General features: G+C 38.8%; 2 protein-coding genes across 6 annotated transcripts; both read left to right on the top strand.

Moving 5' to 3' along the window:
• Window positions 1-7,629: 7,629 nt before the first annotated feature.
• Window positions 7,630-10,947, top strand: LOC112190502. Of its 2 annotated transcripts, none has more exons than XM_040515129.1 (3): window positions 7,630-7,768; window positions 8,502-10,219; window positions 10,348-10,947. In XM_040515129.1, the coding sequence occupies exons 2-3, from the start codon at window positions 8,524-8,526 to the stop codon at window positions 10,728-10,730; spliced, it is 2,079 nt and encodes a 692-aa protein (XP_040371063.1). In that variant the 5' UTR covers window positions 7,630-7,768; window positions 8,502-8,523; the 3' UTR covers window positions 10,731-10,947. The 2 variants fall into 2 exon arrangements, with proteins under 2 accessions (XP_040371063.1, XP_024185704.1); XM_024329936.2 differs by having other exon boundaries at window positions 7,639-7,768; window positions 8,484-10,219.
• A 6,655-nt stretch (window positions 10,948-17,602) lies between these two features.
• LOC112183388 lies at window positions 17,603-23,901 on the top strand. 4 transcript variants are annotated; one of them, XM_024321753.2, is made up of 14 exons: window positions 17,603-17,762; window positions 17,900-18,133; window positions 19,184-19,346; window positions 19,466-19,556; window positions 19,784-19,867; window positions 20,230-20,343; window positions 20,583-20,768; window positions 20,952-21,089; window positions 21,450-21,955; window positions 22,282-22,381; window positions 22,485-22,544; window positions 22,686-22,778; window positions 22,876-22,995; window positions 23,090-23,901. In XM_024321753.2, the coding sequence occupies exons 3-14, from the start codon at window positions 19,306-19,308 to the stop codon at window positions 23,405-23,407; spliced, it is 1,851 nt and encodes a 616-aa protein (XP_024177521.1). In that variant the 5' UTR covers window positions 17,603-17,762; window positions 17,900-18,133; window positions 19,184-19,305; the 3' UTR covers window positions 23,408-23,901. The 4 variants fall into 4 exon arrangements, with proteins under 4 accessions (XP_024177521.1, XP_040371573.1, XP_024177520.1 ...); XM_040515639.1 differs by having other exon boundaries at window positions 17,623-17,762; window positions 17,877-18,133; XM_024321752.2 differs by having other exon boundaries at window positions 17,640-18,133.
• The last annotated feature ends 810 nt before the right edge of the window (window positions 23,902-24,711 follow it).

The raw sequence follows: 24,711 nt of genomic DNA, 5'->3' as shown, positions 1-24,711 counted from the left end.
AAGCACAAGAAGGAGTACAAGAAGGAGTTTTTAATTCAAGGTGCTTCAAGGTGGAGGAAACACACACAAGGAGAGATCAAGGAGAGGAACTTTGGTGGTTCACTTGGATCGGATTGAGATCACGCTCCATGGGTGAGTAGAACATAAACTACTTCTTTGTTCTTCCTTACTATGCATGCTATGTTTATATACATATCACAATAAGCCAAGATCATGGGTTAAAGGAATGGATTTTATGTTTAGTTAGTAGTTTAATGGTTAAACTAATTCCGCACTAATTAAAAAGTTTTGAAATCCATCCATTCCTTCAGTGTGTATATGTCGTGATGACATATTAATTTGTCGTATGATTTTTCGGGTATCAACAATTGTTCAACCTTTTTTTGAACCATAATATAAATTCAAATTAATGAGAATAATTAATTAATAAAATAAAATTTAGTATGGTTCAAGGTCTTAGGGTTAGACCACAATATTTGAGTTTTAGGGTTTCATAAATCATTTTTATTGATATTAGGGTTCGAAGTATCACAATTGAAAAAAAAAAAATTACATTCAACAACTACAATGAACATGTTGGGTATCAAAAAATGTTGATATCATAAAAGATTAGAGAAAAGACAAAAAATTTAGAAAGAGAGATGATGAAGGACAAACTTCTTCGTGCGTAGAAAGAAGAACTTTGATGGACTTTTTTTTTTTTGGAAGAGGAAACTTTGATAGACTTTTTGAAATCTTTGGTCTGGAGGCTGGAAAATTATTGGAGTTTGGTATATATAGTTAACACTACAAAGTCCATGATTATCCATGATTTTCTAATTCCATAAGTATAAATGATATTTTGAATACCTCTGTACTTTTATTCATTTTAAAAGTCCTAATTGAATACCTCTAGATTTTGGTGGAATTCATGAAGTCTTTAAAAATCCTAATTGAATACCTCAAGACTTTCATGGACTGTTAAAAGTCTATATTGAATACACCCAGACTTTTAAATTCCATAGATTTCTTTAAAAGTTCTACTAATTCCATATACAATACACCCCTTAAGTTTTATTTCATTGCACAAACCAAATACTAAAATGCAAACAAACATATATCTTCTCGTTGCTTTCCAAATATTCCAAATTAACAATAGAGAGGAAAGCTAGTGTGAAGCCTGCACAAACCAAACTATAAAATGGAAACAAACTTATATCTTCTCATTGCTTTCCGAAGATTTCCAAACAGCAGAGAGGAAAACTAGTGTGAAACTTGTTTTCCTTTTTCGTAGGAGATACAAAAAGTGATTTCATTTTTGCGAACCAAACAAGACCAAACAAAACTAAATTAATATTTAAATTAGCTTGTTGTCCCTTCTCTCTCTCGTTTTCTCTCTAGTGTCTGAGAGTTAGGGTTTCCCTTCGGACCAGATCTCTTCGATCCAAGGGTGACAGTTGCTTGTTTGTCTGCGTGTGGTGTGGCACAACGTATGTCCAATCTGTTGAATAGTGTGAGGGATGGGTTTTGTTGGGTGGGATCTCAGCTTTGCAATATGGAGGAGGAGTTGGGTGGTTTGGTCAGGAAGCTAGTTCTAACTGAGGAAGAGGCATAGGAGATCATTCTTCCGGATGCTCCAGAGAAGTGGAAGCCAAAGAAATTCCTGATTATGGGGCAACTTTTGACCAACAAGATTTATCGGAAGGAATCGCTTGTTGGAACGATGAGAGCGCTTTGGACTCCAAAGAAAAACAGAAAGGAGAAGGCTAGGGTTACCTCTTGTGTTCTTAAGGGTAGTGACCGGGTAGTCTTTTCCTTCTCGAACGAGTATGATCAGAATCGGGTGTTGTGGGGAAGCCAGTGGCATTTCAATAAAGCTTTCTTTGCTATGGCTGCAAGTGATGGACGAGATGATCTGCTCAGGATACCATTGAATTGGCAGTTTTTCTGGATTAGGGCTTGGGGTATTCCACCGCTTTACATGGAGGAAGAGACCGGGATTAGGATTGGTAATGCTGTCGGTCGTTTTGGGAGAACGGACGAACCGGATCACAGTGTTTTTCTGGGCTCATATTTGAAGATCAGAGTTCTTATTGATACAGACTTGCCGTTATGGCGGGTGGCGAATGTCCGACTTCCTGGACATAGTAAGGGGTCGTGCTTTGAGTTAGACTACATGAAGTTACCATCCTTCTGCTATTATTGTGGAATGCTCTCACATGACTCCAATAATTGTGAGCTTCACAAGTCTGGTATAATTGTGGAGCAACAATTTGACTTTTTGACGAGTGCAGAAAGGAAGGATCAGTGGCTTTTAGAGCAAGAGAATCGGAAGAAGGAGGAGGCTTTGGAAAATCTGATGAGAAATGGAAGGAGATTTGGATTGTTCAAGGAGGGAAAGGGTGGTTGGACGATGCGTCCACCAGATTTTCCTCTCTCCGGCATGGTGCGTGATAGAACAGAGATGGAGGAGGAGGACGGGGCGGAGAACATTGGTGATGGGATGGAGGTGGATGGTGGTCCGATGACGGACTTGGCTGAAGGCGCCAGGGTTACGAAACGAAGGCAGAAGCAGACGGCTACGGCAGAGGTTCTGATTTTGGATGATAGTAATTTACGGGGTGTGGATATTGATTGTTGTCCAGATTTATCGTTGGCATTGATTGCTAACGCGGCTGAAAAGGGAAAGGTGGATGAGGGGATGGTGCAATCAGGGGAGGAGTCTCAGGGTCGGTCCAGTTGTTTAGGGCGTGAAATTTGCGTCCCGCCATAAAGGAGTTTGAACTTAAATTCCCCTACCTTGCCACATGGGTCTGATCCTCTGTCTCTGATGGGACCTAGAGTTGGACAGAAACTTGCCATACAGGGGTGCAAAGGTGATTTAGAAATGGTCTTGTCAAGAACTAGTGGGCCTGAGGTTATTGAGCCACGAATTGAGTCTACAGATTTGAAGGTGCATGTTGGACTGCAGTTCAACAAAATTAGACGTGGGGGTCATTCACAGGCCGGGCTGGCCCCATCATCTCTACGGCCTAGTTTGAAGACGGGATTAGTTCCTAATGGCAAATTTTTTGCCGTGGGGGGCAAGAAGAAGACTGTTTGGAAAGGTAGGAAGGTTCTCCATAATGAAAATTTTGAGTCAGGGATGCGCTCTGAAGTGTTCAACCGTGATGGGTCTGGATTTGACCCATCACGAGAAATGAATATCTTGTGTTGGAACTGCGAGGGGATTGGGAATCCCTAGACAGTTACAGGGCTTAAAGGGATAATTTCCCTGAACATTCCAAATTTAATTTTTCTAAGTGAAACGCGGTGTACAGCGGAGGAGATTAAGGGTGTGCCGAGGCAGGTGGGTTGGAAGAATTCTTTTACGGCGGACTGTAAGTTCGTTAAAAGAAGAAGAAAGAGAGGGGTAAGTAGAGCAGGATGACTTTGCCTTTTATGGAACGATGATATTTCTGTGGCTCTTCAATCTTACTCTAAGAGCCATATTGGCGTTGTTATAGGGGAGAATGGGGGTCCTGATTGCTGGAGGTTTACGGGTCTATATGGAAAATCTAAAGAAGAGGAGAGACATCGGACATGGAATTTGCTGCGTCAATTGAGTTTACAAGGGAATTTACCTTGGGTGGTAGGAGGTGATTATAATGAGATTACGGTGAGTTCCGATAAGATGGGTGGCGCTTTACGTAGTGTAACACAAATGCGAGGTATGCATGAGGCATTGGAGTTTTGTGAGCTTGGAGACATTAAATTTGTTAGTCCTAAGTTTACTTGGAGGGGTATTAGAGGTGGGGAGGAGGTGAAAGTCAGATTGGATAGGTTCACTAGTACTATACCTTGGAAAGATTTGTTTCCTGCGTCAAGAGTAAAACACCTTGATCCTAGTAAATCTGATCATGTGCCCATTATGTTGGAAGTCAGAGAGCATAAAGTCAAAAAGAGGAAAAGAAAGAGACATTTCGTTTTGAAGAATATTGGTTGTTGGAGGGTAAGTGTAGGGAGGTAGTTAAGTTGGGCTGGGAGGGTTCTTCTTCTGGTCATTCTAGTCCATTCCATGTTTTGTGGAACAAATAACATGTAACCAGGGCAGCGTTGGAATCTTGGAGTCAAGAGCATTTTGGGGTTATCAGGAAGGAAATTCAAAAGACGCGTGCACTGGTTGCTAGCTTCTATGATGAGCGCTCTCCAACTACGTCATCGAACTCCTCGGCAGAGAACATGTTGCTTTTAGAGTCAAAGCTTAATGATCTTCTTAATCAAGAACATGTTTTTTGGAGGCAACGAGCAAAGATTTTCTGGTTGGCGGATGGGGATATGAACACCAAATTTTTCCATCAAAGGGCTAATAACAGGAGGAAAAAGAACATGATTTCTGGTTTGTTTAACGACGATGGACAGTGGTGTACCGATGATTATGAGTTGGAGAGAATTATTTTGAGTTACTTTGGCAAGCTGTTTACCTCTTCACAACCTCAAAACTTCCAAAATGTTCTAGAAGCTATTAATAGTGTGGTCACATTGGATGATAATGCTTCCCTTACTAAAGACATCGATCATGAGGAGGTTTTCTTCGCACTCAAGAAAATGCACCCATCTAAAACTACGGGCCCAAACGGATTTTCCCCTTGTTTTTACCAATCCTTCTGGGATTTAGTTGGTCTTGATGTTGTGGGAGCGATTCGTGAGTTTTTTGTCTCGGAGGATTGTCTGAGGATGGTTAACAATATGTATGTTGCTCTGATTCCTAAAGTAAAGGCTCCACAGTACACGAGTCAACTGAGACCTATTAGTCTCTGTAACGTGATATATAAGATCGGGTCTAAAGTTCTGGCTAACCGATTGAAGCCCCTGCTAGATTCTCTGATTTCTCCGTTTCAAAGTGCATTCGTGCCAGGTAAATTAATTTCAGATAACTCTTTGATGGCCTTCGAGATTTCCCATTGCCTAAAGAGAAGAAGGAGTGGTAAAAAAGACTATTGTGCCCGCAAGCTCGATATGAGTAAGGCATATGATCGTGTTGAGTGGCCTTTTTTGGAGGCGGTTATGATCAAGATGGGATTTGGAGATGTTTGGGTAAGATGGATTATGAGTTGTGTGCGTACTGTTACATATTCTTTTATTCTGAATGGAGAACCTAGAGGCCGTATTATCCCTTCCCGAGGCAAGGAGACTCTATTTCACCTTATTTGTTTCTTCTATGCGCTGAAGTATTGTCAAGGTGCATCTCTCAGGCTGAAAGTCGTGATTTACTTCATGGGGTGGAAATATGCTTAGGAACCCCTAGCATCAGTCATCTATTTTTCACCGACGACTCTTTTATATTCTTCAAAGCAGAGAGAGGTGATTGTGCTACATTGAAGAGTATTATGCAGGAGTATGAGTATGCTTCTGGACAATAGGTGAATTATCAGAAGAGTTGTATTTCTTTTAGTAAGAATGTTGATATGACTTTACAGGAAGAGCTTGTTGCGTCGTTGGGAGTAGCGCGTGTAGGCAAGCATGACAAGTACCTTGGGTTGCCGACTGAACTTAGCTACTCTAAAGAAGAAGCTTTTGGCTTTTTGATTGAGAAGATACGAACTCGGACGCAAGGTTGGAGAGAAAAGACCCTTAGTGTTGCCGGCAAAGAGATTCTTATTAAGGTAGTTGCACAAGCAATTCCTTCGTATGTGATGAGTTGTTTTGAGCTTCCAAAGCATTTATGCAATGAGATGCATAGACTGATGGCCCGTTTTTGGTGGGGAGGAGATGAAACTGCGAGAAAGATTCATTGGATCTCTTGGGAGAAGCTTTGTAGTCCTAAAAATGAAGGAGGTTTGGGTTTTCGGAACATGCATCATTTCAATTTGGCGCTCTTAGCCAAACAAGGTTGGCGTTTGGTTCAAAATCCGAATTCCATTATTGCTAGACTCTAAAAAGCAAAGTATTTCCCTAATTGCACTTTTATGGAGGCTGAGGTTAAGGGAGGTGACTCCTATATTTGGAGAAGTATTATTTCAGGAAGAGAAGTGTTAAAAAAAGGTTGAGATTTCAGGTAGGTGATAGGAGTCGTATCTCTGTTTGGAAGGACCCATGGGTGCCATTTCCCCATTCTTTTAAACCTTTATCGCCCATGATGGAAGGGACGGAGGACTTTGTGGTTGCAGATTTAATTGATGGGGAGAATGGGGAGTGGTTACTAGACTTGATGGATGAACTATTCACTGAAGGGGAGGTTGACACTATTGCATCAATTCCTTTAAGCCTACGTGGGGCAGATGATAGATTAATATGGCATTTTGATCGGAAGGGTCTTTATAATGTCAAGAGTGGGTATTATGTGTTTAATAAAACTCAAACTGCATTGGAGAGGGCTTCAACGTCAATGGCAGTGGGCAGCGGAGCTTGGCGTCGTTACTGGCAAATGGTGTGGAGTGCTAATGTTCCCCCTAAGGTGAGGGTCTTTATGTGGAAGCTGCTGAAAGGGGTCTTACCCACAAAGTGTGCGTTGGCAAAGAAAATGGTTCCTATTGCTGATATGAGTTGCATGTTTTGCATGGGTGACGTTGAAATAGGTACGCATTTATTTAAAAATTGCCCAGCTTTGATATGTTTTTGGCTATTTGGACCACTTAAGCTGAAAGTTGTGGAGCACCCATCAACTTGCCTAGAAGGGTGGACGCTGGACATGTTGGTTGTATTGACCATTGATCAAAGGGATTTCTTCTTTGTGGGCTTGTGGGCTATATGGGCAGAAAGAAATAGATTGGTTTGGAATAATGGTGCTTTTAAGCCTATGTGTTTAATTGAATGGACAGTCCATTTTCTGGAGGATTATCAGAAATATCACCCTAAGGCAGTGCGAAAGAAGAAGAGGCCATTAACCAAATGGCAATGTCCACCTAGTGGCAGACTGAAAATTAATGTTGATGGGGCTTTTAGATCGGAAAATGGGTGTGGAGGCATTGGGGTAGTGGTCAGAAATGATGCTGGTAAGGGGATTGCTGCTTTAGCTCGACCTTTTCTACATGCTCACTCAGTCCTAAATATGGAAGCTGAGCCGTGTATAGCTGGTCTTCGCCTTGATATACATCAAGGGTGGTCTGACATTGACATTGAAAGCGACTCTGCCATTCTGATTACTGCTCTCAATAGTGTGGAGAAAAAATTCTCGGAGGTGAGTCGGGTTTTGGATGAATGCAAAGATTATTTTAATGCTTTTCAGTCAGTTAGAACTCGACATATTTACCGTGAAGCAAATGATGCAGCTGATAGGCTAGCGCACCTTGCTAATTTATTTTCTATTGATGATGTATGGTTAGATGAGACTCCTGTTATTATTCGGGATGTTCTCTACGAAGATTATTGTAATAGTAATTCTGTCGCTCGGGGTTCAGGTTTTATGTCACCATCCTAAAACGAAGAAAGTCGCATAGATTTGGACCAGTTTGACCAGTTAGCTGATGTGACAAAGTGCTGGATGAGTTGAGTGGGTCACAGGCTCCGCATCAGCGGCGCGTGGGTTGTGAAATCACTAAAGGACAAGTGCATGAGAAACAAGGGCGACTGATATAGGCAGCGCGTGCAATATAAATGTTAAAAATAAAAAGTTTTCATTTCCAGCCAAGTTTGCTCTGTCTACGTCAGCTGTATAACGCTTCACAAAACACATAATCAATGTGAGGGAGTTTGATGCTCAGCACCTGACCTCAACCAGACACCACCCTTTGTTTTGTTTCAAACCTTCTCAATCTCTTTGTTCCAAACCTAAAGCTTCTGCTTCACTCTTCCTCCTCACTTTGCAAAGGTTTGTGCTATTCACTTCTTCTTCTTTTTCATATATACATTTGTGTCTGTATTTTTGTATCATGATTGGCATTTTAGATGCTTAAAGATTCAGTCTTTTTTTTCTTCTAGTTTTTCTTGTTTGTGTTTCTGTTATTTTTGTATCATGTTTGGCATTTTAGATGATTAAAGATTCAGTCTTTTTTTCTTCCAGATTTTCTTGTTTGTGTTTCCGTTCTTAGGAAGAATTAGAAAAGAGAAATAACCTAGGCTCAGAAATGGGTTCTTTTTTCTCTCTCTCTTTCTCCTATATTGACCAAGTGGGTTGTGGGAGAGCGGACATCTTTTTCTGTTTTGATCACATCAGTTTCACCTATGATTTAGTATGTTCAATTTTGTTTGTGGAATTTTTCTGATCATATAGTAAAGTTAGATTTTTTGAAAGTTTTTGGTAGAGAGAAACATGGTGACCAGCTAAAAGAAAGATTCTCTCTTTTTTTTTTTGGGTAAAAGATTCTTTGTTTTAGTCTAATTACTTGCTTGATCCTTTAAAAAAAAAAAATATTTGCTTGGATTGAGTAAAATTTCCTTTGACCATTTAGTAAAATTAGACCTGATGAAAATGTGATGAAGATGCAAATTCAGATTGTGGGCAAAGATGAGATCTATTCTGTTTTAATCCTTGTTTGGTAGTCTACTTACTTGATGAAAGTTTACGCATTGATCATAAAGTTTAGGCTTAATCTGCACCGCAGGCCCAGCTTGCCAAACGGCTAGATGAACACATTGGGCATTTTCACTAACATTTCTCGAATCACTAATATTCATGATCATGGAAGAGTTGTTGATAGTAAAAAGGGTAGATTTCAATGCAACTACTGTGATAAAGAGGTGAGCGGTATCACCCGTTTGAAGTGCCATTTAGGAGGAATAGGGCCGGAAGTAAAACCATGTTTAGAGGTTCCTGCTGAGGTGAAGGAGCTGTGGAGAAACAAGTTGCTTGAAAGTCGTGGCAAGAAAGTTAACCACTCTTCCAGCTCAAATGGTGTTAAGCGTAAGAAGCATGAGACTTCTCAAACTTCTAGTTATCAGGATGGAAGCGAAGAAGATACAGACTCAATGTCAGAAGAAAATGCAACAGATTATGTCAACAGTCCCAATGGAAATATAGGCCTTCAAAGAGGAGAAAGTAATGACATGAGAAATGTTTCGATATCAATGAACCCCCAAAAATGCATTGGTAGATTCTTTTATGAAACAGGCTTAGAATTTACTGCTGCAAATTCTCCTAGCTTCAAAAGAATGATAAATTCTGTTGCTGGTCCTGGTGTGAATTACAAGATTCCTAGCTGTGAAGAGCTTAAAGGTTGCATCTTTCAAGATGAAGTGAAGGAGATGCAAGAATATGTGAGAAAGATTAAGGAATCCTGGGCTACTACTGGATGTAGCATCTTGTTGGACAGTTGGATTGATGAAAAGGGTAGAAACCTCGTTAACTTTTTGGTCAACTGCCCTCAAGGCCCTGTTTATCTCTGTACTCATGATGTTTCATCTTCCATTGGTAATGTTGATGCCATACGTGCACTATTGGAGGGGATTATTAAGGATGTTGGGGCTGACAATGTTGTTCAGATTGTGGCAGATTCTACAACTGGCTGGGTTGGTGCTCTAGGCAAGGAGTTCAGTAAGCACAAAGGAGTGTTTTGGGCAGTGAGTGGATCTCATTGCATTGAGCTGATGCTAGAGAAGATTGGAATGAGTACCTCCACTAAGGGGATTTTGGATAAAGCGAAGACTATTACAAAATTCATTCATGGGCATGAAGAAGTTTTGAAGATTTTGAAGAAACATACTTGTGGCCGTGACCTGATTAAGCCCTCCAAGATAAGAGGAGCAATGCCCTTTATGACTTTAGATAGTATTGTATACGAAAAGCAGGAACTAAAAGACATGTTTGCCTCATCTGAGTGGAACATGTCAATCTGGGGTTCAAGAGTGGAGAGCAAGATGGTAGCAGATATAGTGGAAGATCAGTCCTTTTGGATTAGAGCTGAGATGGTCTCAAAAGCAACTATGCCGCTGGTTCGTGCTATTGAATTGATCTTTGAGGCTGACAAGCCACTTGTGGGGCACATATACGAAACCATGGATCAAGTGAAGGAGAGAATTAAAGAAGAATTAATAAACAAAAAGTCCCACTACAGGCCTTTTTGGGAAGTTATTGATGACATTTGGGACAATATTCTCCATATCCCTCTCCACGGGGCTGGTTATTATCTTAATCCAAGTCTCAAATATTCTAATGACTTCTATTGCGATGATGAGGTTTACCTTGGGCTTATGTGCTGCATTGCACAGATGGTGCGGGATCCTTCAATTCAAGATGTAATACACAATCAACTCAAGGAGTACATACGTGCTGAAGGCAGTTTCAAGGAGGGGAGTTCCTCTAGCCGAAGAATAACTCATCCAGGTAAAGAAGATAAAAATGTATGAACAACTGTTCTGTATGTTTTCTCACTCTGTTACAACTGAGTGCTTGGGTTTTATTGCTAATCGAAAACCAAGATTTGAAAATGATTCATGTTAAATTGAATGCAGCTATGTGGTGGTCTTCTTATGGGAAACAATGTCCTGAACTCCAGAGGTTTGCCATTAGAGTTTTGAGCCAGAACTGCGATGGTGCTACAAGATATGGACTCAGAAGGACTCTAGCTGAGAAGCTGGTTACAAATGGAAGGAATCCTATCGAGCAGCAACGGTTGAGTGATCTGACTTTTCTTCATTATAATTTGCAATTACAGAAGTTTTGCTCAGGTGTGAAGAGCGGCATTGAAGCTGAGGATATTCATCCAATGGATGACTGGATCATCGATGAAGCACAAGATATTGTTTCTCAGAATGGGGATGTGAAGGTGGAGCCTGCTAATGGAGCTACCAGTGAAGGATGTTCAAGATTGCAGCTTAAAATAGAATCCATGTAAGATATTAATAGAATCCATGTAAGATATTTGGAGAGCAATAAAATAGCATATGTGGTATGTAGCAGCTTTCAGCAATAGAATCTATAAAGTAGACATGCCTTGTTGTTTTGGCTTCATACTTTTGTGAGTTTGAATCTTGGCATGAAGTGGCAGAAGAATTCTTACAGTAAAATAAGATGGTATCAGTTACCTGAAAACTATTGCAATATCCTTACTCTTTATGATTGTTTGGACCCAAAATGGAGCTGCTGCAACAAAACTGGAGCCAAACAATGATGCCAGAGCATATGAGGCAACATCAAATACATTATTTCGGCATTTAATTATAGATTCATAATCTTTAATAATTTATTATTGAGATATTTTTTAAGGTATCTTTTTACATTTAGTTTAAGATTTACTTTTAATTAGCTTTCTATTTTAGCTTAAATTTACTTATCCTCCAAGTAGTGTAAACCCTATAAATAAGAGTATTGTAGTTATTATTAAATAGCTTACGGTTTTATAATTAAAATGAGTTTAATTGTGGCATGGATTTACCTTATTTTACAAGTTTGTTACTACTTATTTCTGTATCTGTTGATTGAGTATTGGAAGCATATGTTCTATACCTGATTCCCCATCACCTTCGAAATGCTTACATTCGGATTAAAATTATCCTGAACAGAAACAATATATTGGAAAATTCTAGCATTTCTTCCATAATCGAACAGTGCTAAAGAATCCACTCAAATTGCACTGGGTAGTGTTGTTCAAAATTGTGTGATACAACATGGCCTACAAAGAAAAGGGTCGTGGTGCCACTCGAAATCTCCTATGGGACTGAGAAAAAGAAGACACAAAGCACACAGCTTGTATTGTTCGAACAATACTACTCCCTTTAGCTTAGTGACCTTGCCGAAAGTTCTATCCTGACATCGAAAGATGTCTCTACTAAGCCGGTAGCAAGCCAAATGCCACCGCCGTCCTTAGCGATGGAAACCCCATTTTGATAGCATGTACAAGCTTAGTTCTCCAAACAAATAAGCCCTAGATGATATGACACTATGTTCTCCAAAAGAAGGTAAAACTGATACGACACCAAGTTGAATTCTTTGTTTGGTTCTCTCTATTATTTACAATATATTCAGCTAATTTTATGTTCCCAACCAAAAAGTGCTATACATGATATTTTGGTCCAATTGGCCGCTTGACCATATAAATTGTAACTACATGCACGGTAAGGTTCCTAAATATTGTTTCAAAGAAAGGATTGAACCAGCCAAAAATCTATTTATAGTATTTTCAATTTCTTGATTTCACAATTAAGTGGGAAAAGAAAGTGAGTAACAACTTTTGGTATCCATCAACATAAGCTATTATCCATTTCTGTTCTTGTTTTTCAAGAACTGTGAGTCCATGACCTTCATTTCAACACCGGTGCTAAAGAATCCACTTAAATTTTGAAATTGTTGTCTTTGTAAAACTAAGGGTTAGTTTGGGATTACTGTGACTTTACAAAAAAAAAAAATTATTGTTGCTGTGTTGTGAGAATAATCAGTTGTGAATTAAAATAGGTTCATGTTTGGTAAAGAATACTTTTAACAATACTGTTAGTACATAAAACAACTTCAGAACATGTTTTAATTCAAAACAGCTTCTAAGATTGCTTTTAAAATTTGTTGCCAGTGACCTGTAATTTTCAATTAAAACTATTTTTCATTTATTTACTAAACACAATAAAATCTAAAATTTTAGACAAAAACTGATTTTTTTTTTAAAATTTAAAAACAAAACAATTTCAAACGGGGCTAAGTTTTATAGCAAGAGATATTTGGTCGTTTTGGAATGCTTCCCACTAAAATTTTCAAAAACGATTCTAGATGCATGGTGGGGTTCTACGCAAGTATGATTGGAAGTTGTGAATAGTGAGACTGAGTATAAGCATTTATCCTTTTTTTCTTTTCTTTTTGGTGTTGACACAATTTTTAATTGTTTAGTGCATAAAATTAATAGCTCAATGCTTGGCTAGGAGAGCTTTAACTTTAGTTTAAGCAATGTATTGCTAGGAGGTTGGTTGTGCTTGGCTAGTCGATTATGTGATGCAAATAATGGTGTAAGAGCTTGAAGAGACAGTTCTCATATTTGACGATTATTATTAACTAAAAGCTTGTTCAATATCGCAATAAAGTTCATTCTTAATTTAAAAAGATCTGATTTTAGATTATTTAGTTTCTTAAACTCAAATAATTCCAAATATAGTAGACATTCACTTCAAAAGTTTAAATCGAGTTAAATATATCTAGATCGCGTTATCCCAAGCTATTTTACCTTAGATCTGAAGGCTTGGCAACCAATTCCACCAGAGAGAGGCTGACTAGGTCGGAAAAGACTAGCCATGCATAGCAACTACGACCCAAACAAACCAAAAGAACAAGCAAACTGGAGGTCCGTCTAGCTGCCCTAAGTTTATGAACCCCTAACCCTAGCGTCTGAGGCGCATAGTGAGACAGACACCTCCACGAGACTGTAGGCCTTGTTACCTGCGTTTCTGTCTTTCTTAAAAATAAAAATAAAAATAAAAGGAAAAATACACGAACAGTGTCTGGAAACTCTGAGGACTGTCAAAATGATACTTGAACTTTCAAACGTATCAATGTGATACCTGGACTTATATTTTCTTGTCAATGTAGTACCTACATCAACTTTCTGTTACGGCTCCGTTAGTTCGAGTCACGTGTGACGCATGTGAGGCCGAAAATGAGGGCAAAAAAGACTTTTCCACTCCATTAAATCCTAAAGGGAAAAATGCACGAACAGTGTCTAGAGACTCTAAGGACTGTCAAAATGATACCTGAACTTTCAAACATATCAATGTGATACCTAGACTTATATTTTCTTGTCAACGTAGTACCTACATCAACTTTCCGTCAGTTCGAGTCACATCTGACGCATGTGAGGCCGAAAATGAGGGCAAAAAAGACTTTTCCACTCCATCAAATCCTAAATGAATAAATTTAAAATTGAAAATAAAAACATAATAATTTATTATATTGAAAATAAAAGATGATTAATTTTTTTTGCTTTTTCTATTAACCGAGATCAATCCAATGTATTCTAAAAAAAAAAAAAAAAATCCCAATCCGATAAGTATGAACCTAACATTTCTTCATGTTCATCTTCTCAAACCCAGCAAAAAGGAAAAAAATAAATAAAAGAAATCTCAATTGTCCATGTTCTTGAACCCATTCTTGTTCATCTTCTTAAACTCAACAAACCCATTTTGAAAGAGAAATGAAAGATCTGGGAACTCCAAGAACAAAAAAGAATGAGAAATAATTTTTTTTAGCAAAGCTTCTCCCTTGTTTGATTCACTTCTAAAACACAAAACCAAGTCCAACTTGTTTCTGCAAAATCATTCAACCCTATTCAACTCCCAAGTCCGCCTTAATTGGTGGCAACACCAGTAGCTGGGGTGAGGACCACGAGGTCCGCGCCCCGAAGAAGCTGGCCGAGCATTGGATCTAGGAGAAGACCCGCTGCCTTATCAGCTTTCGCCGCGAGTTCGATGGCCTCTTCAACACCTCCAAGTCCAACAGAGAAAGTACGAAGACTTGGATTGCAAAACAACCAAAACAATCATAGATGTATCAGATCGAATTAACACAAAATTTCATTCCTCCTTTGAAATCGCCTCAACAACATCAATGCAGACCTGTTGTGAAATGGGCAATGAAGAAGAAGAACCAAGAAGACGTTGCAGAAACCCTGAATTTCATTTTTCGTCACCACCCACACCCACACCTCCACCAAAACTCGAACTCAAACTCAAAATCCATTAATATCAAGTTATTAACTACAACAAAAACACCAGCAAGTAATGATATAGATGTGTTTGGCTCCAGTTTTGTTGCAGCTGGTCAACAGTCTCTTTTCTGCGCGGGCGTGCCAGCACCGTTCCGGTGCGGTCGTCGGGGGTGTCCCTTGACCTGACTTCTTTCAAGCGATTGTGGACGAGGAGAGCACCAACCTCGTCGTGGGATTCTTTGTGCCTCGTGGTGAGGACTTTTGCTGAGCTTCTTGAAAATCACCAAATCGATAATCGATGTTGTAGATCGAGCAGAGAGAGAACCACTGGGAAATGAGGAGAACATGCTAAAGCGTGACTTTAACTTGGCTGGGTTGCTAGGGCGTTACCCTTGCTTGGCTGGTTCCGTAACTGTTGTGGTCGCGGCACTACCGTCGGCTCCCGAGGAGACTAGGACCGAAGTACGTTGACAGAGGGTTTGGTGACACTGATAGTCGGCTCCTGAGGAGACTAGGACTTAGAGTGTGATCACCAATAAGAGAAAGAGAAGGAGAGGAGTTGCTCTTAGAGAGGTTGCTCTAGAGAGAACTTAGATCATCTTAGAGATGTTGTTGTTGTGAATGTGTCTTGGTGTTAGTGTTTGGTCGTGGTACTACAATCGGCTCTCGAGGAGACTAGGACCGAAATACGTTGACAGAGGGTTTGGTGGCACTGAAAGTCAGCTTCTGGGAAGACTAGGACTAGGAGTGTGATCACCGCTAAGAGAAAAACAAGGAGAGGAGTTGCTCTTAGAGAGATTTGCTCTAGAGAGAACTTAGATCATCTTAGAGATGTTGTTGTTGTGAATGTGTGTTTTAGAATGAGAGGAGAAGGTGTTTATATAGGGAAGAAAAAGAAGAGTGGAATGATGAGTGGAAGAAAAATAATGAAAGTGGAGTATGAAAGTGATTTGTAAAATATGGAAAAGATAGAGAAATGATGAAATGAAAGCAAAGCATGAAGGTGCAGAAACATGGAAGTGATGATGATCTATTAAAGAGATTGTAGTAGAAAAATATATCAAAGGAAAAAAAGAAAAGCATCTAGCTTTCTTCATGTGGGTAGGAAACATGAACATGTGAATATTGAGCTGGTTTTAGGTCAGTTTCTGCCCCTTTATTCCTTCAATTATTTCTCCAACAAGACTTTAGTATAAGCCTTCGACTTCTTCATATGAAACTTTCCACTATGAGTGTAGATCATCCTGACAAATTTTCAGAGCTTTCTTCCATGTGGTTGGGCCGGAAATGCTGCTGGACCTCTTACAGGTCCAGTTTTCCAGTTTTGCTTCTGTAGAATATTGGGCTGATTGTTTGAAGGCTTTCCACTCAAAAATATCTCTGGCACTCTTCATAAGAAATGATCATTGGGATGTCTAGTATTAATCTGGAAAGTTTTAGCTCATTTAGATTTCATTTGGTTAGTCTGCCTCCCCTCCTTCCTTGTTTAGCTCGGTTTCTCCTAGCCGAAGTAGGAAAATGTGCTAAAGTTGACTTTTCATGCTTCCATAGTAGGCTTTATTTAGCCTCTAAATATATATTTCGAACTTGTCGACAATATATAGCTTGAGCCACTGACATTGGCTCAATTTCTCCAAGACGCGCCTTGTCAGGCCAAAATGCTCATTTTGGGTCCAAACAAGATGATCTCTCCGCCCTCCTCCTTCCTCGATCTCAAGTCCCGCTTTGAGTACCGTCGAAGTTTCCAGAGAACCCAATCCAAATCCAAATCCCAATCCCAATCCCAATCTCAATCCCAATTTCAATTTCAATTTCGTCCTCCAAAATGAAGGACATAGTCTTCTTGAAGCCTCGCTTGTCAAAGAACTGAAATAGGCGATGAGGTGCGTCGCTGATCCTTTCGTCGAGGTCAATAACGTCAGCGTTGTGTGCCTGAAATCGAGGAGTACTGATGTGTTGTTGCGGGAGGAATTGGCGAGGACAACCAGTCTTTTTAGAGAGCGGTTGATTGAGGGGAGAGGAAGAAGACGAGAGGTGGAGGGGTGAAAAAAATTAATCAAAAAAATTAAAGGTAAATCATTATTTTTACCAAAAAAAAATATTTAAAATGTTTTTACCAAAAAAAATATTTAAAATTTCAGTTATAGGGCAAATCAGTCTTTTTACCTTCATTTGTACCTCACGTGCCTCACACAGTCACACGTGGTAAATTTAACGGTGCCGTGACGGAAAGTTGATGTAGGTACTACGTTGACAAGTAAATATAAGTCCAGGTATCACATTGATATGTTTGAAAGTTTAGGTATCATTTTGACAGCCCTAAGAGTCTCCAGACACTGTTCGTGCATTTTAAATGTCAGTAATAGAGCAAATCAGTCTTTTTACCTTCATTTTGTATGTCGTGCCTCACACGTGGTAAATTTAACGGTGCCATGATGGAAAGTTGATGTAGGTACTACGTTGACAAGAAAATATAAGTTCAGGTATCACATTGATACCTTTGAAAGTTCATGTATCATTTTGACAGTCCTCAGAGTCTCCTAAACCCTAAACCCTAAACACTGTTCGTGCATTTTTCCTAAAAACAAACTTCACTAAAATCTAAGGTCTAAAATTGCTAAAGACCTAACATGGGAAATAAAATGCTAGAAATGTCTCTCCATATCTGACCGACTGACCACCCTGTCATCTACATTAAGACCTCGCATTCAATGCAAGGATTCAGAAAATTAAGGTCTTCCTTCTCACTCGGTAACGGACGGAATCATCACATTCATACGCACATAACTGTCGTCTCCCTAATAAACACCCTTTACGTCAGAACAACATAACAGCACCCTTCAAATTTTACCCAATATGCCCCTCTCCCCTCTCCCTTTTCTCATCTTCCTCGTGCTCTGGTAACTGTGAACAAATAATATCAAATCAAATAAATGCTGTTATTTTCACGCATCTCAAAAATGGAAACTGCTCTATATCACTCAAAAAGCTCAACTACCCATATAACATAATCAGCATGGTATTCTGGCAATTGGGTCTTTTCTGTTTGTAATTTCAAATTTCAAACACCATTCTGAAAATGTGTATCTATGTGTGTTTCTCTATGCCACCCATGAACAAAATTTGAACCAAGCATCGCACTTCTACTTCACTAAGCTCTGTGCAGAAACAGACAGAAAAACCCGCCGTGCATGAAACAGGAAGCTGTTTTTATTTGATTATGTGTCACTGTTAGTCAAAGGGCAGGTACTATTTTAGTCTCTAGTCGTTTGGAACTAAGCTCCGATTCTCTCCGAACTTCTTGTTCCTTTGTTTAAACTAAATCTCAGTTACTAGTTTTAGTTGGTATTTCTTGCTCAGCCGCATCTTTGTCACTTTTTTAGTGTGACCAGCAAGATTTGAAATTTGAGGAGGGAGAATATGGATGTGACTTCATACCCAGTTGACGTTTTGGAGAGACAAAGTAGCCTTTGAGTTCAAGTTTGGGACTTTTTCAGATTGAGGGTCCTTTTAAAAGAAGAAGAAGAAGAAGAAGAAGAAGAAGCTTTAGAAATTTGGGGTCTTTTTTGGTTCTAAAAAGTTTTCTTCAAATACCCATTTCAATCAGGGAGATCCAGGTTAGTTTCTGGAAACTGGGCCTCCATTTCTTTGTTCTGTTCTGTTTTGTTACCTTGTTATAGATTCAGAAAAAGATGGGTCTTTTAATCTTTCTCATGGCTCAGGTCATGATCAGTGTGAAAATAAATGAAGGGTAGGGGTCTTAATCTTTTGGGCATTAGGGACCACTGAGATCCGTCTTTATTTCTTTGTTTGAGTAATTTGGTTGATCATGTCGTATAGAGTGGAGGCTTCTGTAAAGCAAACGCCTTTGCCTTTTTGACTCTACTTTTGCAAGCACTGAGATGTAAACACACAGTGGCGTTTCCCAGTCAAATTATGTGTGAGAAAGGCTGAGTGGGTCTGTTTCAGACCTATCTATCTATCTATCTATCAAGTTTTTAATTTCAGGGGAAGTAGGAAAAGAATGGGGCAGAGCAACCACTGAAGCACTACCTCTTTTCTTATGAATTTGAGAAGCCTTTTTCTGAGGTTATGTGGATGCACTGCGGTCCTGTTACCTCACAAGGCAAGCTGCTTTTGTCTTGCACGAGGGCTGAGAGTTAACCCCACTCTTTTCTTTTGCATTTAGTGTCCTACCTACTACTGTGCAAAATGCCCTTTACTCTAATCTAATCATTCATCCCTAAAGAGACGATAATTCCTGAGCTTTTTCGATTTAATGCCTTTTGAACAGCTTTGTTTTTTACGGAATGTACGATGAAATGGATTGCCATATGATGGAACTGCAGAACGTTGTTGGTCGAATTTCCCCATTTTCTCTTTTGAGATTTTAGTCAAGTGTGTTATTATTTGATAACAGTAGTTGGGGTTACAAATATTTTCATGATAATATTTGTAAGGTTGTGTTGAAAATGACTGGTAGCTAAAGCATTCATGAGATTGCTTGTCTTTATGCGGCCTCACAGGTGTACAGTCCTTTTTCTAGTTCTGCATCTCATGAGGGGTGTCCAATTTATACTAAGATACTCGGACACAGAGCATCTTGAAGTATCTCATTTTTAAAATGCAAAAGAGCCAGACGTTTTACCTTTGAAGTGGATTTGCAGGATTTGTGAAAGCTTGTTTGTACCTGCATATAGTTTCTGGTCTTCTAGTACCAGAAGCCAGGCTGCTTCTGCGTTTGGAGGATTTGCTTTATGTGGTAAAAGCCAAACCCCATGATCGCAGGATGATGTGTGACTCACGGATTGTGCAAACTAAGTTGAGCCAGTAAGGCTGCATTCTTGTTCTTTGTAGTTACACTTTCTTGTTTAAGTTATATATGCGGGGGATCTCTGAGCTTATCCTTTGTAATGATTTCTTCTTTGTTCTTTGGTTGCATTTTGCAGAAATGATTCCCTCTGTAAATATTCTCATTCTAGCATCTCATGTGATTCTGAATTTCAGTCAGAGGTTGTGAAAGATGACTCGTTTTCTAAGGTAAGCACTGGTGCACATCTTCCTGGCAAATGCTTTCAAATTTCTTTATAGTTCTGTTGGGAACCATGTGAATTCGATTGATCTGGAAATGAATCAATTTGTTCTGTTCATTTGTAACTGAAGTCTACTGTTATTTAATGAAGATATTTCCAGGTTAGTTTAGTAAATTTAGGACATGGGCTCTCTCTTCTACGGTTCCTAAATTTGGTATTTTGTTTGATCTTTAGGTGAGTAATCCTGATGAAGGTATTGAACGACTTGGATCATGCAATAAAAGTTCATACCCGTACAAGTTCCAGCTTGAACAGGATGTAAGCTTTTTTCCCTGAAAGCAACAAGCAAATTATGTTTCTCTTTTCTACTATTCTGTTTGCATTTGTAAGGGGTTCATGTGAAAGTTTAGGGATAATAGTACTTAACAAAGGAATTTCTTTCAAATTTCAATAAGATGTGCTAGTTAAGAGGCAGTTGTGTAATAGCATCAACTAGAGGGATTCATATTCCATACGGTAGTTAATGGTATGCTAGAGCCATTTTTAGCAATCCTGTATTGTCTTTGAACGTGAAATTCCTCATATTGCACCTAGTGAGCATCTCACCAGTATCCTAGAGTTGTTATATATTTTAAGACATCTTTGCCATAGTGTCACCAATGGATGTGTTTCTACTATAGGTACAAAGATTGGAACAGCAGCTGCTTGAAGAAATAGAGCTACATGCTATTCTGGAAAATGCAATTGAGAAAAATGCTACTAAATTCTCCAGTCCAGCATGCCTTCCTTACAATGTATGTTTTCTAAACATTGTTTAATTTATTCTCTCTCTATTTCAGCATTTCCTAAATCATCAGCTCAACAAGCGAGTGAATGTCCTAAAATTAATCTAGGGGACACATTTGCAAATTATTGACTCTAGGCTTCAGTGCAGACTATTATGTAGTTTGTAAGTGATGTGAGATTCCCCTGCTTAATGTTTGATTTTAATAGTTTATTTTTGAATCTTCTGTTACATAAAACCTATGTACAGGCTCAAGAGCTCCTAAGCAATATTGCTGCCCTGGAGGTTACAGTTTCAGAACTAGAACAGGAGTTGGTTGCTTTGCATTTCCAACTAAGTCAAGAAAGAAATGAAAGAAGGCTGGCAGAATATCATCTGAGGCATCCATCTCCTCAGTCAATGTCTCCTCGCTTGTGTGGTATTATGAAACTGCCGGTATGATGTCTTGTCATATATTGTTCTCATGTTGTATAATGGCCTGGATGAAATAGAGTAATATTGCTCATTTTATGGATGTAGTCATTGATATTGTTGTCTGTGCTTATTTAGATTCATTTTCTTTAAAAGAATAAACTGTAGTAACAAAGCGATGTCATAACATGTTTTCACTTTATCCAGAGTTCATCTCCTTCGAGGTGTACAGAGCAGTCTAGTCCTGAAATTCATCATTATTCAGGAGATGACTCATGGCAGGAGCCACAAGATCAATCATCAGAAACTAGCGGTGAAACATCTTCCATGCAATCAGTAACTGAGGTATCTATTAGTGTTTCATGTCAGATACTGCTTTCAACTTGATGATATCGATAATTTTAATCTTCAAAACTAAAAGTTCAAAAAACCCTAAAGTACACGTACACAAAACGGTACATCTGAGATCCATGGTGACAAGATATTGAGGGTGATTTTCCTTGTTCCTGGGTTTTAATTTTAATCAATGTAAATCTCTTTTGGTTCTGGTCACAGAGTAAATTGACGTCAATCAGCTTCATTCATTGTAATTTTAAGTTGATTAACGATACTCTTTTTTATTATTATTATATTATGAACATTTATTTAAAAGTTCCTAGTAGTAAAACCAGTGGCATAACATTTTCTTGTGAACTTTTGTATCAGATTGCGGTGGACTCAGTTGCATGTGGCCATGATATGAAAAACTGTAGGAAGATGGATCTCGTATCTTTGCAACCTTCTGACTTTAGGAAGCTTCCTAAAGGGATGCCCTCCAAGGGCCTGTGGGATCATCCTAATCAACTGTCAGAGGAGATGGTTAGATGCATGAAAAATATTTTCATATCTTTGGCTGATTCAGCCTTACCGTCAAAATCTTCTTCCCAAGAGAGCCAGTTGTCACCTCTGTCACCACGTGGACATCTTTCTAATTCCTCATGGTGGTCGTCATCTGAACGGTCGATGATTTCATCATGGGTACAGAGCCCACAAGTAGATATACAGAGTAACTCTGAAGTATTAGCTTCAGAAAACGCCTGTGATCCCTATAGAGTTCGAGGGAAACTGAGTTGGGCAGACATTGGGAGCTATGGACTAGCAACTGAAGTTTCTTGGATGTCAGTTGGGAAGAAGCAATTAGAATATGCTGCTGGTGCTCTGAGGAGGTTCAGGTAAGATCTTCTTCAACTTCATTTGTTTTGAATTTTCTCATCTCTTTTGGCAAATTGTAATTGAGATTATGATCAAGAAGTTTTAAAGATGTGATTCATAAATTTCAAAATAGCCTTCTCGTATTTTGTTAAGACTAATTCTATAAAATTATACTCCAAGCTTTTAACTCACAGTGTTGTCATCTAAGTCTCTCTTAGTGTAGCTATGTCACGAGGATAAATAACTGGAAATTTTATGAACCCACCTTTGTCTTGTAATACTAAATTGTTGTTTTGATAGAGCTGATTACAAATGTCTGTTTTTTTTTCTTCTTCTCTGGGAACAGAGTACTTGTGGAGCAACTGGCAAAAGTAAATCCTATCCATTTGAGCTGCAATGAGAAGCTTGCTTTCTGGATTAACTTATATAATGCACTTATCATGCATGTAAGTTTCCTATATTTGATCACACGTTTACATTTTTTGTGATGGTCAACTTTGTAAAACATGCATATGAACACTGGAGTTATCTACCTCTTACTGTGAACAGGCTTACTTGGCTTATGGAGTCCCTAGAAGTGATTTGAAGCTCTTCTCTTTAATGCAAAAGGTCTGCTTTCTTATAAAGCTCCCTGTAGTTTTATATGTAAGATTTAGATGACTTTGAAATGTCATTGATGTACAACTCAATGAATACCTACTGGCTTTCATATTCAGACTGTATTAATTGGTGGAAATTCTCCTTTTGCAGGCAGCTTACACTGTTGGGGGACATTCTTACAGTGCCACTGCTATTGAGTACGTAATTTTGAAGGCGAAACCTCCACTTCATAGACCACAAATTGTATGATCTTTGTTCAATGCTCCCTGAAAATTTACCATGACTTTATTCCCTTCATATATTTCATTCCATGGCTGACATATGTAGTGAAAAATATCAGGCTTTGCTTCTTGCCCTTCACAAGCTTAAGGTCTCAGATGAGCAACGGAAGTCTGTAATCGATACATATGAACCACTTATAACCTTTGCTTTAAGCTGTGGAATGTACTCCTCACCGGCGGTAATTGTTACACCTGTGCTATGTGCAGAAGGATTCTTTTAAGTTTTGTTTTATTTTGGAAGTTGACCTGAATTCTATGTCTTATTAAATGCAGGTAAGGATCTACACTGCTGAAAATGTAAGGGAAGAACTTCAGGAAGCACAGCGTGATTTTGTTCGAGCTTCAGTTGGGGTTAGTAACAAGGGGAGGTTGTTGGTGCCAAAAATGTTGCACTGCTTTGCCAAAGGCTCTGTGGATGATTCAAATTTGGCTGTATGGATATCACATTACCTCCCGCCCCACCAAGCTATCTTTGTTGAGCAATGCATATCACAAAGGCGACAAAGTCTGCTTGGTTCGCGCAACTGTGGCATTTTGCCATTTGATTCACGCTTCCGATACCTATTTCTGCCCGACAAAATTCCATTATGATGATTCCCGGTAATACTACACTTAAATACCCTGGATTAGTCAGTTCAGGTTGAGCTAAAACCAGATGGTTGAAGTAATGGTACATTTAGAAACACAGGTCAGTTTGGTCTTTCACCTCATAGACCTCTTATAATCCCTCATGGGTGTTGTACATTTTGTTAATGGATAACAGGAGTTCAGATACAGTGTTTAGGAGATCGTTGTGATTCACTTGTATTCCACAAATGTCAAATAAGAGTGAGCAGTAATTATCTGGTGACTTCTGATTGTGAAATGCAATACTGTCAGTGTCCGAGAGTTACACTATAGTGTTGAGGATTTTTGGTCGTTCAAGTTCTTGTAAAGTTGGTCTTGAATCCAGTAACATCATGAATCTGTAAGATGTGCAGTCATTAGCGTTATACAACTGGCTGAATTTGCTGAAGGTGTAATAGTATTGCAACAATGTTGGACATTCTAATGGTCTGATGAAGCATGCTCATGATTTCATATTTGTCAATCGTGTTTGCCTCGTGTGATTTTGTTACTTCAGGTTTGAAATCTTACCTAGAACTGGACGAGTGCTGGCCTATGCTGTAGATTCCAAATATTACCATGAATCGAGAAGCATGACTATTATAGGGATGGCCATGTTGTGTCGAGATGAGCTCAGTGTCTCGATCTATAACTCATTTTGTTAACATTTAACACGCCGTGACTTGTGTAAACCATTCATTGTATTCATAGAGTTTAGCCGTTTAGGTTAATCTACTAATCTATCTATAACTGAGAGATTGAACGAATATGGATAGAACAGATTACATTATCAGCTGTGTACTGACCACATGGATTTAGAGTTTAAATGTAGATAATATCAATTGGTACTATTCTGTGTTCTGATGCTTAGGAATTCAAATTAATTTTATTATTAAATAAAAAGAATAATGTTAGTTACATCACCATTTTGAGTACCACATATATCTTACCTAAGAGCATCTCCAACAGTTGATAGCTAAAAGTAGCTAAAATTAGAATATAGCTAATTGAATATTGAGTTATGCTCCAGCAAATACCTAAAACTCAAGTTAAATTTAACTTTTAGTTAAATTCTCTCTCCTCTCTAGCTAAATATAGCTAGGTCTTTTAGCTAAAGCTAAATTTAGCTTTTGTTTAGCTAGTCTGTTGGAGATCAAACTTAGCTTAAAACTAGTTAAATTTCAAATTTTTTTTTAAATAAGTATTCTGTTGGAGACGCTCTAATGTGGCAGCTTAGGTGACACAGTCATGTCATTTACCTAAATTCTCGGATAGCTTGGGCTTCGTGC

Source organism: Rosa chinensis, chromosome 2 (genome assembly GCF_002994745.2).
Source record: "Rosa chinensis cultivar Old Blush chromosome 2, RchiOBHm-V2, whole genome shotgun sequence".
Lineage (NCBI taxonomy): Eukaryota > Viridiplantae > Streptophyta > Magnoliopsida > Rosales > Rosaceae > Rosa > Rosa chinensis.
Note: the sequence above shows the minus strand (reverse complement) of the source record. Positions and strands in the feature narration are given on the sequence as shown.

Bases quoted from the DNA above. Each gene is read 5' to 3' on its own strand.
- LOC112190502 (XM_040515129.1), top strand. From the start codon at position 8,524: ATGAACACATTGGGCATTTTCACTAACATTTCTCGAATCACTAATATT. The intron at 10,220-10,347 runs GTAAAGAAGATA...AATTGAATGCAG, and splicing joins CCGAAGAATAACTCATCCAG to CTATGTGGTGGTCTTCTTAT.
- LOC112183388 (XM_024321751.2), top strand. From the start codon at position 18,609: ATGTGGATGCACTGCGGTCCTGTTACCTCACAAG. The intron at 19,347-19,465 runs GTAAGGCTGCAT...TGCATTTTGCAG, and splicing joins GTGCAAACTAAGTTGAGCCA to AAATGATTCCCTCTGTAAAT. The intron at 19,557-19,783 runs GTAAGCACTGGT...TTTGATCTTTAG, and splicing joins AAGATGACTCGTTTTCTAAG to GTGAGTAATCCTGATGAAGG.